General features: G+C 59.7%; 2 protein-coding genes across 10 annotated transcripts in view; one reads left to right on the top strand and one right to left on the bottom strand.

Annotated features, from left to right (window-relative positions):
* Positions 1-3,511: 3,511 nt before the first annotated feature.
* The window catches only part of LOC120601452 (uncharacterized), a 10,260-nt gene continuing 1,323 nt past the window's right edge, over positions 3,512-12,448 (top strand). Inside the window, exons 1-6 of one of the 9 annotated variants that reach the window (XM_039861135.1) lie at positions 3,513-3,726; positions 3,897-4,127; positions 6,061-6,134; positions 6,617-6,670; positions 7,286-7,455; positions 8,461-10,935. In XM_039861135.1, the coding sequence (XP_039717069.1) occupies positions 4,123-4,127; positions 6,061-6,134; positions 6,617-6,670; positions 7,286-7,455; positions 8,461-8,871 (714 nt within the window). In that variant the 5' untranslated portion in view covers positions 3,513-3,726; positions 3,897-4,122 and the 3' untranslated portion in view covers positions 8,872-10,935. Of the gene's footprint in view, positions 3,840-3,896; positions 4,128-6,060; positions 6,135-6,616; positions 6,671-7,285; positions 7,456-8,460; positions 10,936-12,448 lie in introns of those variants that run through there. The other 8 variants (XM_039861141.1, XR_005652443.1, XM_039861140.1 and 5 more) reach the window with 8 other exon arrangements.
* LOC120601456 (gamma-crystallin N-like) lies at positions 10,185-10,602 on the bottom strand. Its single transcript, XM_039861144.1, has one exon. It carries the CDS (start codon positions 10,487-10,489, stop codon positions 10,217-10,219), a length of 273 nt encoding a protein of 90 aa, XP_039717078.1. The 5' UTR covers positions 10,490-10,602; the 3' UTR covers positions 10,185-10,216.

Here is a 12,448-nt window from a genome sequence, read left to right as displayed (position 1 = left end):
CTGTCTACACCTGCCTTGATTTTGCTGGGAGCAGAACTGAGGTCGGGGGAGGGGGTCATGAGTGGAAGTCTTTCAAAATCTTTGGTTGCCGCTAAAGAAACTGAGTTTAGTGGGGTGAAGCAAGGAAAGGGGGTTCACTGGAAGGCGATCAGGTGAAGGAGGACACACACTGGGCTTAAAGAAGGCGAAGGCCTAGGGAAGGGCCGGGGTCTCAGCAGCCAGAACTTGTGGAATCTGTCTCTAGGAGGCCATGAGTTGACTTGGCACCGGTGGTCCTCTCTCCCGGTGTGACTTGGCCCCAGATTTAATTTCCAAGGAGAGAGAATTTAATTGTTCGAACTCGAGGTTAATAATGTGGTTGAGACTGCATCATCAGGATCGCAGCCATCGTACTGGGTCTGACGAGTCACTCACTGCAGTCTACCCTCCGGCTGCCCCGCGCTCACACATGGTCACCCCTCGTCCCGTGGCTGCAGGTCCAGCAGTGCGCCTGCTCCCCAGGGACAACCCCGTATGGATCACACATGCGCCGCTACCATTCCCAAAGGCGGTTTCACATAGAAACGTTTAGCTGATTCTTTTAGCTGATTCTAAGTGGATTCTGAGTCAAAAAGGGCAGCCCCAGGTCTCGGAGGAGGGCTGGACCGCACCGCGGACACCCGACCTGTGACCAGGAGTGAATCTCTTCATCTCTCGGGGGCCTCGGTGTCGTTAGGAGCCACGACACTTGTCCTGCCCTCCTGACAGGTTACCGTCACATGGGACTGAAGACACGGATGCTCTTGGATGTGTCTCTGTAGCCAGCAGACATCCTGCCCGCTCATTCTCTGATCCAAACCGCCGAGGGGCCTCTGCAGTTTCCAGTGGGGTCGTTTTGCCTTCTCCTGGGAATCTTTTCCCATTTTTCTCCCTCAAGGAGCCACACCAAAGGGGACCTTCAAGGATATACAAAAACCTCTTAAGTCTTTTTCTTCCACTGTAAAAGAATAACATACTCACCTCATTATCTGTAAAAATGGTTTAGTACAGTGTCTTGGGGGCACGGTAATCGTTCAATAAATGTTAGCTGCGGTGTTGTTGTTAGTGTTTACCCATAGCCAGTAGGGCCAGGCCCTGCTTGACTAGGCCAATTAGATGCGCTTAGAATTAGCTAAATGTTCCTGTGTAAACAAAGGGTGCTGGAATCTCCCCCACAGAAGGTTTACCTTGGCGTAATGCCCTTGGCCTAGCCCTATGGGGTGCTGTTAGCAAAAATCCTAGGAAACTTGTTATTTTCTTTGCAGGAGGGATAAATATGTCGAGGATGCAGCTCACGAAAATCAGCGTAAGTCCTGGGGACCTGTGCAAGAATTTTCTCTCTGGCCGGAGTCCCAGGAGCTGCTGAGCTCGTCCTGGGAAACTGGTTTCTTTTTATCTTTTGGAGCCGGCATCATGGAGCCGATCCCTTTTTTTCTTGCTGGCTGTGGCCCGATCATGAGTCCCATCTAGCGAAGATTTACGACCTTGCCCCCCGGATAATATTGTGGCCGCTGACCTCACGCCGGCCTCACCTTTTTTCCCTACCATTTTCAAAGGTTTCTTCACATACCGTTTCTATCCTGCTTTTCAAGTAAGATGGAATCCTTCCGGCCCCTCCACGAGGTGTAAGGTGGCGCTGGGCATCCCCTCTCTGCGTGGGGGGCTGCTGCCATCGCTCCCGCCAGCCTCAGCAAAGGACGTCCCCCCGGAAGCCCCGTTTCGCGGGTGGCACCCATTCCTGTGGCCGGCCCTCTGGTTGGCCTGGGCCAGCTGTGAAGTGGACACACTGCCCCACTCCCTGTGGCCGGCACCCAGGGACGGCTTCCCCAATCTTCTATGGCAAAGGGACCCAGGAGATGAATATCTTAGCCCCAGATTGTGGGTGTTGGGGGACGGGCAGGGCGTGTGGAGAGAGGGTGTGGTTCTGTCGTCCTACCCGCTCCCCTGACTTTGATGCCCCAAACTGGGCAGCCCTGTGCAATCGCCAGACCCCCTCCAGCTGAACACGGACCCTCCCACCCAGTGGACAGCCCCCCTGCACAACAACTCTCCACTCAGGGTGTCAAGTCTTGAGGGTCCTGGGCGGGCATGGGCCAGGAGCATGCCGCCCAGCCTGCTCCCCAACACGCGCTGAGTAAGGGGCTGGTCTCAGCGTCCACTGACGCCTTCTCCAAACCCACAGGCCCCTCCAGGGACCCGACCCCTCGGGCAGAGCCCCCCCAAAGAACAGTGTCAGCAGACTCTGTGGGATGTTTTCAATGCCTGACTCCAGGAAAGGCTTAGCTGTGGGCAGCAGGGAGGCCAAGGACTTGGTTAGAAAGAGATCATGTAATAGTCCAGGCCTCACACCCCGCAATGCAAGTCACTCTCTCCAGCGTCCCCAGGCTGCCCGCAGATATTTGTGCGGCCGAGCGAGGACTGGGGACTCAGGAAGTCGGGGTTCAGCCAGGTCCTGACCTAGGTTCCCTGAGTCACCCTGTGGAAGGACATGTCCCTGTGCTCCTCCCATTTCTCCAACTGTCACCGCACAGGTTCAGAGATCAGTAAGAAGGTGACCGATTCTTTAGGTAAGGGGAGGAGAGGGCAGGTAAGACCCGCAGAGTCCTCCAGGGTTCGGGAGGGTCTTTCCACCCGAATTAGCTCCCGACAGCCCTCAGCACGCCAGCAACGAGGAGCCAGAGTTCGTTTTTTATGGTGATAAAGTGCGCAGGACATAAGGTTTACCGTCTGAACCACACTCAGTAGCATCGTGCACACTCGTGTGGTTGTGCAAGCGTCACCATCGTCACCTCCAGAACCTTTTCATCTTCCCAAACTGAAACTCTGGAGCTAAGTTTCAAAATTCTCTCATTCGACAGGTTTTTATTGAAAATCCGTGTGGTTTCCTGGGGCAACAAAGGTATGTGGGACACTGATGGGGGTTCTCCTGGTGCGGTGAAGGCAGAGACGGGAGGCCTCCAGCGGAGGATGTGGGGGGCCTGGGGCCAAAGCAGGCGCACCTGGAGGGGGCAGGGGAACCTGGGAGGGGCTGGGCAGGAGGCTTCGGGAAGGGAACCAAGGGACAGAACACGGCCAGCCCCTGCTGCCTGGGGACTTGGGGCTTCAGGGGAAGTTTTCCCTGGGGTCAGATTGGGCCTGATAAACACTGCGTGCCAGACCCTGGTCGGTGGGGGAAGGGGGAGACAGAGGGCCCAGGACACTAGAGACGGCTCGGTGAAAGCCCCAGCTTTCCAAACCACAGAGCAGGGACAGAAATATGCGAAGCATGCGACTCTCTTCAGAAGGCGCTGGCCCTGGGTCCTCCAACCCCCTGGACCGACTTCAGAGAAATTACCAGCCTTCCCACAAGCATTCTGCTGGGAACCTCGTTTTTCTTCTTTCAGACAAAAAGCAGATCTGCTGACAGATTAGGGAACAGGGGGCTGGGGTGAGGGGGCGGTTACCCGGGAGCATAAGCCTATCGGTGAAGCATTAAATCACCAGTTAATGAGGTGCTGCTATTCGTCAGTGATGAGAAACCTCTAGAACGCTGGGAAGGGCTTCGAGGCCTGGCTCCTCCCCCGGCTCCCGAGGAGCCGTCCGAGCTGTGGGAAGGCTTCCTTTGGCAGTGGTTCTCAGCTGATCCCCTCGAAGCGGGTGCTGTTATTATCCTCGTCGCATAGCTGGGGAAACCGAGGCACGGAGCAGCGTATCCGAGGTCACGTTCTCGTGAGTAATCGAGAGAGGACCAGGGTGCAGTCGACTGAGAGCCGGGACCCAGAGCTCGCACGCGCGTCTCCCACCTCTCACGAGATGCAGACGCTGCTTCCTGCTCCCCCAAGGTACCGGGCGACACTAAGGAGCATGTCACTTACGACTGAAAACCACTCTCCGCACAGGACCGTGGGGCGATTGCGACCGTATACAGTGGGAACAACAGATGCGACAGCAGTAATGTCACAGAGCGGGGAACCGAGGCCTAGAGAGGCTGTGGGGTTCGTGTTACAGGCGGAAGTGCGCCTCCCCCTCCCCCGCCCACAGTTCATATGTTGAAATCGAATCCTCGGAACCTCAGGATGGGACCGTGTTCAGAGACAGGATCTTTGCGGTGGTCACTAAGTTAAAATGAGGTAGGAGGGGGGCCCTGATCCAGTATGACCGACACCCTTGTAGGAGGGGGTTAGGACACGGACACACGTGGAGGGGGAAAGGCCGTGGAAGACACAGCAAGAAGGCAAGGAGAGGGGAACATGTTTCTGTTGGCTCAGCCCCCGTGGGCGTGTTTGTTACAGCAGCCGAGCTGACTAATACATGCACTTTGCATCCAGTTCCCGCCATGAGCGAGTGGAGAAGGTAGCCCCTGCCTCTCCCCATGAGCCCGCTCCAGGTCCGGACGCCCAGCTTCCATGCCTCCCAGGTCACAGGGACGATGCTTCGAGTGTTCAGTTGCTCCCCGGGTGGGGTTACTGTTAGTTTAACTATTGTAAAATGTACCTACATATGCAAATGTGAGGTGTGACAGAGGGAGTGGGGTGGAGGGATCCCAGCCATCGATCTGGGCTTAAACCCTGACCGCTGCGTGACCTCGGGCAAGCTGCTTCAACTGACTGTGTCTAACTATCCTCTTCTGCAGTAGCGATAACAAGCATATCACAATCTTGGTGTTGGGCACAGTAAGATAAAATTACACTGCTAGATTCTGCTAGTACAGAGGGTGGCATACAGTCAGTGCTCAATAAATGCACAATGATGTCACCATCATCACCAACAGTGGGCAACGGGGGTGTGAGATCCCAGGAGCCGAGGGCCAGCTGCACCTGCATCCTCCCGCCCCAGAGCTGGCATGGAGGTTTGAGGGGCCGGGAGTCAGACAGTTGCCGGATAGACCAGAGGAGCAGGGAGGGGTTGACCAGCTGACAGGAATGTGGCTGAGCTCCCAGAGGGCCCCGCGCCCCTGAATGCACTAGCAGAGGAATGAAAAACAAGAGCTTGATCTTAAACAAACTTCTCGACTCAGACGCGGTGACATAACATTTAAGTGTTGATTCGTTCTGGGCTTAGAGATTCGAACTGCTTTGCGGTTTGTTCCGTGGTGGTTTGTTGAGAAGTTCGTGGCCTGAGCCCTCTCCTGCAGAGAGGTTGGCTGGACCTGGACGGAGCCGCAGGGCCTGGTGGCCCGCCCGCCGTCCCACGGGGCCGGGCCTCCTAGAGCTCCATTCTCTGGGTTGCAAGGGAAGGATGTGGGCTGCGGGCTTTCAGGGTACAGGGCACACGCTTTGTGGACCCCATCTACAAACAACAGAGGGGCAGCCTCTTCCCCTCCAGGCAAGGGGGACAGCCACCGGGTGGTGTGATTTCTCTGCTCCGGGGGGTCCCACAGCAGACTCTTATGGCCCCACTCCTTTGCAGGGAGACTTGGGGGCGTTGTCCTGGGTGACTTGCGGGGCCCTCGATGGCTTACCTCCGCCCCGACCCCCCGCCCTCTCACAGTGGGGAGTAGGAGTGCACCAGGAACTGGGACAGTTGAGGCCTCACGCCCCTTGGGACACAATCCTTGTCTCCTCTACGCCAGCCCCATTGCAGAAGCCGCCCCCTGGGATTTTAGCTTTTCTTTCAAGGACCCTGTTCCCCCCGCACTCCACCCCAAGTCCATGTTCCACCAGCCAGCTTAGGATTTGTTAATTCCAGGGTTCAGTTGCTTTCCCATGGGGGCCCTGAGGGAGGGGCTGGCCTGGAGGGAGGGCATCATCCCCCGTTGGGACCCCCTTTCACCTGCTGGGAAAAGCACAAGCAAGATGTGTGGTGGGGAGGGGGTGGGAGCCTGCGTGGCCAGTCAGGAGGGTGGCCGTGGGGACAGGGGACCCCAGGATGGCAGAGCGTGGGGTTTGAAAGCTGGACCCCGAGCTTGATCTGATGGTCAGAACTCTCACTGATGATCGGCACTGTCCCGGCTCCGATCCCTCTTCCGGCCGGGGCCTTGCTCGGTGCCGTCAGGAGTAGACATCCTTGGGTTCTCTGCCTCCACGAGCCCTGTCCAGGTGTCTGGTGCCCTTGTGTTCCTAGGAGCCCGGGCCACGGGAGAGGACGTCAGCCAGGTACCCTCTCCAAGAAACACATCCGTGTACATCTGAACACAGGTCAGTCCAGGCAGCTCTGCCGTTCAGGATTCTGGCGGGGGCAGGGCACGGGAGCCACCCTGGGCCTCCCCCAGCGCCCAACGGGCTCCCCCGTACTGGGAGGGGGTGCTGGACACGGAAGTGTGGGTGGGGAGGCGTTGAGGGTGAGGACCCTCTTGTTCCCAGAGATCCCGCTGCCTCCAGGACAGGCTCTGCCCTCCCTCTCCCCTGGGGGTGGTGTCCACTGCCACTGAACCCAGCACGGTGGGCCCAGGCCACAGAGAAGCTCCGTGGACCCCCCGCCCCCGCAGAGTGAGGGGAGCGTGGCCCTGGGTCTGTCTGCCCTGTGAGTGGGTGGGGGTTGGAGCGGAGGCCTGCGCCCCCTTCAGCCCTGAATGCTCCTTCCAAGCCCCATCCCCTCCATCCCCACAAAGCCCATGTTCATGAAACAGCCCCCACTCGGCTTCCGAGCACCCCCTCCCCCAACTTCTCTCTCCTTATAGGAAGTAAGGGGCGAGTGTCCCTGGGGGCCAGCCCATCCTTTTGGAGGAACCGAGGTCACGTAATCCCCGAGGCCAAGACTCACTAGCCCTGGGTCAGGCTTTTGGCTGCGGAGCAGAGCACGTGGCCTGGCCGGCCTGTTGCTGAGTCAGGGAGAGGCAGCTGGGAGGGGGCGTCTGCCTCCGTGCGGACCACCGCACACACCGGACCCCTCCTCCCACCGCTGCCCCATCCTGGCCCCCACCACTTCACCCTCCATCCTCCGACAGCTGGGAGAGGGTGTCGGGGTGTTGGGGGTCATAGGAAGCACCGTGCCCCATCCTGGCTTCCCCGGGAGCTTGCTTTGGGGCCCCAGGGTGGGGGTCACTCTGACTCAGAGTTTCTCACATGTAAAATGAAAGGGCTGGACACCACGGCCTTTAGGTCCCTTCCAGCCTGATGTTCCTCAGGGGGAACCTCCACCCTCCGGGTCCCATGGGCTCCCTGCCTGAGGAGTCCTGCCAGGTTCCTGCCTGGGGCCTGGGGCTGCCCCATCTGACTCCCCGCGGTCAGGAGGGGACAAGGACGTCACTCAGGCCAGCTCACTCTCCACTTTTGTAACTTTTATTCCCCACAGTCCTCAGTCCCGGCGGGGCAGGAAGGGGCACTTTTGTAACTTTTATTCCCCACAGTCCTCAGTCCCGGCGGGGCAGGAAGGGGCCACCCCTCTCGCGGGCCTCTCGGGTCCTGGCCGGGCAGCGGCGGCCAGCTAGAAGAAGTTGACGACCCTGCGGAGGGACTGGATGCGCCCGCTCGGGGCCTCCCAGTCGGAGAAGCTGCGGAAGTCGCCCCGCTCCACCAGGTACATGCGCCCGCGGTAATTGGGCTCCTCGTACAGGACCCACCTAGAGCCAGGGCGGGCGTGGGGTCAGGGGACGGGTGCCGAGCCGTGCAGGGCCACCCGCAGGCCAGCTTCCCTTTCCTTCCCCGCACCAGCCCGGCAGCTCCCCCTCCCGACCCAAGGCCCTCTGCTCACCCTGGGGAACAGCGGTGGCCCCCAGCCCTGCTCTTGGCTTATTTCCTCCCCCTTGGCCCACTGTCTTGTCCTTGTTCTGTGTGCTGGGGTCAGTGCTGGGGTCAGTGCTGGGGGTGACGTATGCACTGGGGTTGCTCGATAAAGACATTTTAAACTAACCCGTCTGCCAGGGCCAGGGCGATTCCAGGATGCACACATTACACACGACGTATGCACACGCCCACGCATGCACACACGACAATGCACGACACACATCACGCACAATAATATCGTGCACATATGTCTGAATATTACACATAAAGACATGCCCATTGACACGACATACGCGACGCGGCTATGCGTATATTGCACACACATGTACATACTCAGCCTCACGCACATACACACACACACACATGCACACACACTCACACACACACACCCTCTGCCACTCTTTCCTGCTCCAAGAAAGGGCGGTTGGCACGGCCAGTGCCCAGCACCTGGCAGCGTGCCCGGCAGAGTGGGGACTAGTCACTATTCACTCATGCAGCGATCGCGTGCCTGTTTCCACGGGTGTGCCTGGCACTGTTTTAGGGCCTGGAAATTCCAAAGTAAATCCACGCACAAGTTCGTGCCCCCGGGGACGTCCCCTGCAGGGGGAAAGCAGCATGGGAAGGCAGCTACATGGAGGAGCCGGCCTCCTGACACTCTGGGGCCCCAGCGGTGGGCTTTCTGGGCCATGGAGGGAACCAGCACGCTGTCTGACTGGGGCAGGGGAGGCAGCTGAGGGAGGGACGGGCCCCGGGGCAGGGGACAGGCTGCCCTCCTGCTGAGGTCTGACCCACCCCACAGCAGGGCCCTGCTGGGCCTCTGGTCAGCAGCCGCATGGCCTCTACTCACGCTCCGTCCCCGTACACCTTGATGGCGTTGACACAGCTCTTGGCCCAGCCCCGACTCTGGAGGAGCGGGCAGTCCTCCTGGAACTCCAGGCACTGGCCCGTGAAGTTGCAGCCCTCGAAGATTTCCAGGCGGAAATGCTCCCCGTGCTGTGGGCCCCACGGGGTGGGGGGGAGAAGGAAGGCCAGCAGTGCTGAGTCTCCCCACCAGGAACAGAAGCCCGTGTGGGCGGGAGCTCTGGGCACCCCAGAGTCTTGGGCTGGGGGCCGTGGGTGCCCCCTACCCCGACCCCTGCACCCGAATCCAGTGCTTCTGCTTCTTCTTGTACTCGAGCTTTGGCTGGTTGAAAGGGGTCTGTCGCTTTAAAAAGCTGCAGAGCCCCTGAACCAGCCCCGTCTCCTCTTTCTTCAACCAGAATCTGAGGTGCAGAGGGAGCCAGAATGCCCAGGGGACAGTGTCCGTGCTCCCACCGAGGCTGGGGGCACTGGGCCCCCTCCCGCTGCTCGGGCTGGGGACTCCTGCCCCAGCCACACTGACACATTCCTTTGCCCCTCACCCCCACTCCAGGCCGCAGGCCACGGGCAAGCCTTTAAATGATAATATTTTACAAACCGTAATAGAACCTTTTATCCAAACATGAAGCCAGAAGTCTAAAACAGATTTCGTTTGCTAAAAGGCTGGCTCCCTGGGACGGGGACATAGATCTCCCTAGAAGATTCCCTTCTTCCAAAAGACAGAGGCGGGCCAGCTCCCAACTGCGTCACTGCTGGCCCCAAGGACAGCTCTTAGGAGAACAGTATTCACAAGACACCTAGGATGTTCCTCTATTTATATAAATAGCAGTATGCAAGACCTGGGCCGGCCATGTTAATTCTTTTTTTCCAAATGTCTGTGGCCTGGAGGAAATACTGAGAAAGCCCGCTGACAACGTGAGGTGCCAAAGGCCAGCCGGTTTTGCAACCTGTGCGGAAAAGAGAGGGGCCCCACATAGGAGGCCCCTTCCTTGGGGGTCCTCAGATGTTCACCAGCACCCCTGGCCCTGCGTGCAGGAGAAGGTCCCCTTGCAGACACATGACTGACATTCTCTGATGAGAGCGCTGACCCCTGATCTCAGGAATCAGCCATTCCCCCTCCCAGCCACCAGGAACTCAGAGCAGGTCGGTTAGGACTTGTGACTTGGGAGAATTCTAGGGAATGGGAAAACCCAGCCCCAAATCCTACTGTGGGGACAACTGGATATACACAGCCCTTTGCCGTGGGGAGTGACGCCCCTCATTTGCTCTCCCGCACACACTGGGCCACATCGTGTGATGGCAGCCACCTGCTGGCTCCTGCCCCCAGATTCCCACCGACTGGCCAGTGATGGAGCGTCCCCGTCAGCTTTTCCACAGTTGAACATCGAAGGGTCTTGAAAAATGGTAAAATATGACCTGCCTGGGTGGACACACCAGGCCCAAATCGACCATACTCGATAGCTAAGTGCTCCCCCATCTGGTCGCAAAATCAAACTTCTAGTATTTCCGACAGCATTTTAGGTGGAAAATTCAGCAAGATTTTGAGATCAGAAACTTAAAGAGCTTTTCCTGCAGCAAAGAGAGGCCCCGAAGGGCCCGGGTCTCGCCGAGAGGGTCTGTCCCCTCGCCGGCCACACACACGGGAGAGGCCGGGTCTGCACGAGGCCCCGCTCTGTCTTAAAGACCCCGTGGCCCTGTCAGATCTTAACGCCGGGAGGGCCGTGCTCCCTGATGCTTGTCCCACAACCCCCCAGCCCCCGCCGCTCCGGCAAGAGGCTCCCCCCAAGGGAGAGAGGCCCACTCACCATCCCCACGGGCCGACAGGAGCCCATGTGGTCGTTGTGCCCGTTCCAGCGGAAGAAGTCTGGGTAGTCGCCGTGCTCCAGGACGAACTGCTGGCCGCGGAAGTCGGGGTGGCCGAAGCAGACCCAGGAGCCGCTCTCCACGCGGATGGAGTTCACCCGGTTCATGAAGCCTCGGTCCTGAAAGTTCTCGCAGTCTCCGAAGACCTCCAGCTTCCGCCCGGTGAAGTGCTTGCCCTCGTACAGTGTGATCTGGGAAGGCCGGGACGGGGGGGTGCGGGGTCACGGGCTTCTCTCCACTCCGTTCCAGGGGCAGACGCCTGGGGCCCCGACACCCTCGACCGAGCCCCGACTCCCCGGGTCACTGAAGCCCAGACCGGCTGCACACAGTAGGTGCTCAAGTCCGTCTGCTGACGACGGGATGACCCGGCGCCCGGCCCTCCCCGCCCTGGGAGCTCGCTGGAGCAGACAGATTCCAGAAGAGACGTGGGCACAGGGGTCCCCCTTGTCCAGGGGCTCATCTGAAAACAGGCTCCTTCCAAACTCCCACTGCAGATTTGAAACTCGGTTTTGGTCTGTTGTTAAAACGTAACATCAAGGAAATGTTTTGAGAACACGTTTCTCCGCAGCCACCACCGTGACCCCGCACACAGTGGTCGGAGGGCTGGGTGCTGAGATCGGCCCCTCATCCAGAGGCTGAACCCCACGGCGCCCGGGCAGGGCCTGGCCTGTCGCAGGATTAATGGCTCAAAAGGGCTTTTTCAGTGCAACCTGGCCCTTTGCTTACTAGGCCACTCCTTTGGGTGACTGGTCAGAGCTGGAGTTTTACCAACCGGGCGGTCAGTTTGGACACAGTGTCCTATGGCCAGGTGGCACCGACAGGTTCTCCTTGTTCCTGAACTAAACAGCATGAAGCACATCAACCCCCCACCTCTTCCTGCCGAGGAGACTCAAGTTCCGGCCACTCAATGACTCCTTGGGTGTCAAGCATCCTGCTGACAGGAGGGCACCTGGGCCCCAGGAATTGTCCTAGGCGTCTGTGCTGTTACCGACGATGGCACAGCCCCCCGGAGTTAGGCGTGGCTGTGTGCTTTCGCCAGAGGGATGTGTGTGTGTGTGTGTGCGTGTGTGGTTGTGGAAGCTGTGAGCCAGGGCACCATTTCCCAGCTCCCCCTTCCCTCTACCGATATCAACGTGTCCCCTGGGGGTGCAGGGGAGGGGGTGCGGACCAGGGCTTGGGCCCTTGGGGTTGTTTGTTACTGAAGCGTAACCTAGCCCATGCAGACTGATACAGTAACCTTGAACGTAGACCCTGGAGACTAAAGTCTGTATCAGATTAGCTAGGACCGGAGCTAGAGGAGGAGCGATCCAAATTCACCACCTTCCCACACAAGTCAGGTCTGGTCAAGGGCCCTAAGATGTCCAGGGGGCACAGACTGGTCACCCGCAAGATTCGAAGTTCCCTCGAATCTCAACATTTTGCAGAGAACCAGCCTCCAGTGCCTTGAGGAAGGAGCGGCCTCCCCTAGACCCACCTCAGGCAGGGGAGCAGGGCCCAGGGCTGCAGGGCAAGCCCAGGCCCCTCAGACCTGGCCACCTCCCTGCTCCTGAGGGAGGGCGCGGGGTGGGGCCCCAGAGCCAGTGCTGGAGAAGTGGGGGGAAGGGACCTTCCCACCTCCCACGGCTGAGAGGCCGTCCTCTAGGGTCGGGCCCCCATTTCGTTAAGAAATTTAGCCAACTTTGCTCCCGTTCGTCAGATGCAAAGGGCGCATCAAGCCATAGTGGCCCGGCCCGCCACTCCGGGGCCACGACCCCCCGGCCCGGCGTTGCCTGCAGGTCGCACTCACCTTCCCCGAGCGCTGCGCCATGGTGGCCGGCCCGACCCGCGCGCCGGCCCCCAGATATAGCGGGTGGCGCGTTGCTGGGTCAGCGCCCCCCGACAAAAGATTTGCTTGGCCGGCGCGTTAGCGCGGTCGGGCGTGTAAGCCCGCGAGGGGCCGCCCAGCCGCGGAGACCGAGCCCACGGCGCCCGGAGCCCGGAGCCCCGCCGGGTCCGTGCCGCGCTCCCCGCGGCCACTGCGTCCCCGAGCCCCGGCCGCCCCCCAAGGCCTCCCCTCTCTCTGACCG

This window comes from Pteropus medius, unplaced genomic scaffold (assembly GCF_902729225.1).
Source record: "Pteropus medius unplaced genomic scaffold, Ma_sr-lr_union100, whole genome shotgun sequence".
NCBI lineage: Eukaryota > Metazoa > Chordata > Mammalia > Chiroptera > Pteropodidae > Pteropus > Pteropus medius.
Note: the sequence above shows the minus strand (reverse complement) of the source record. Positions and strands in the feature narration are given on the sequence as shown.

Excerpts from the sequence above, each read along its gene's own strand:
- LOC120601456 (XM_039861144.1), bottom strand. The coding sequence starts at position 10,489 with ATGAACCGGGTGAACTCCATCCGCGTGGAGAGCGGCTCCTGGGTCTGC.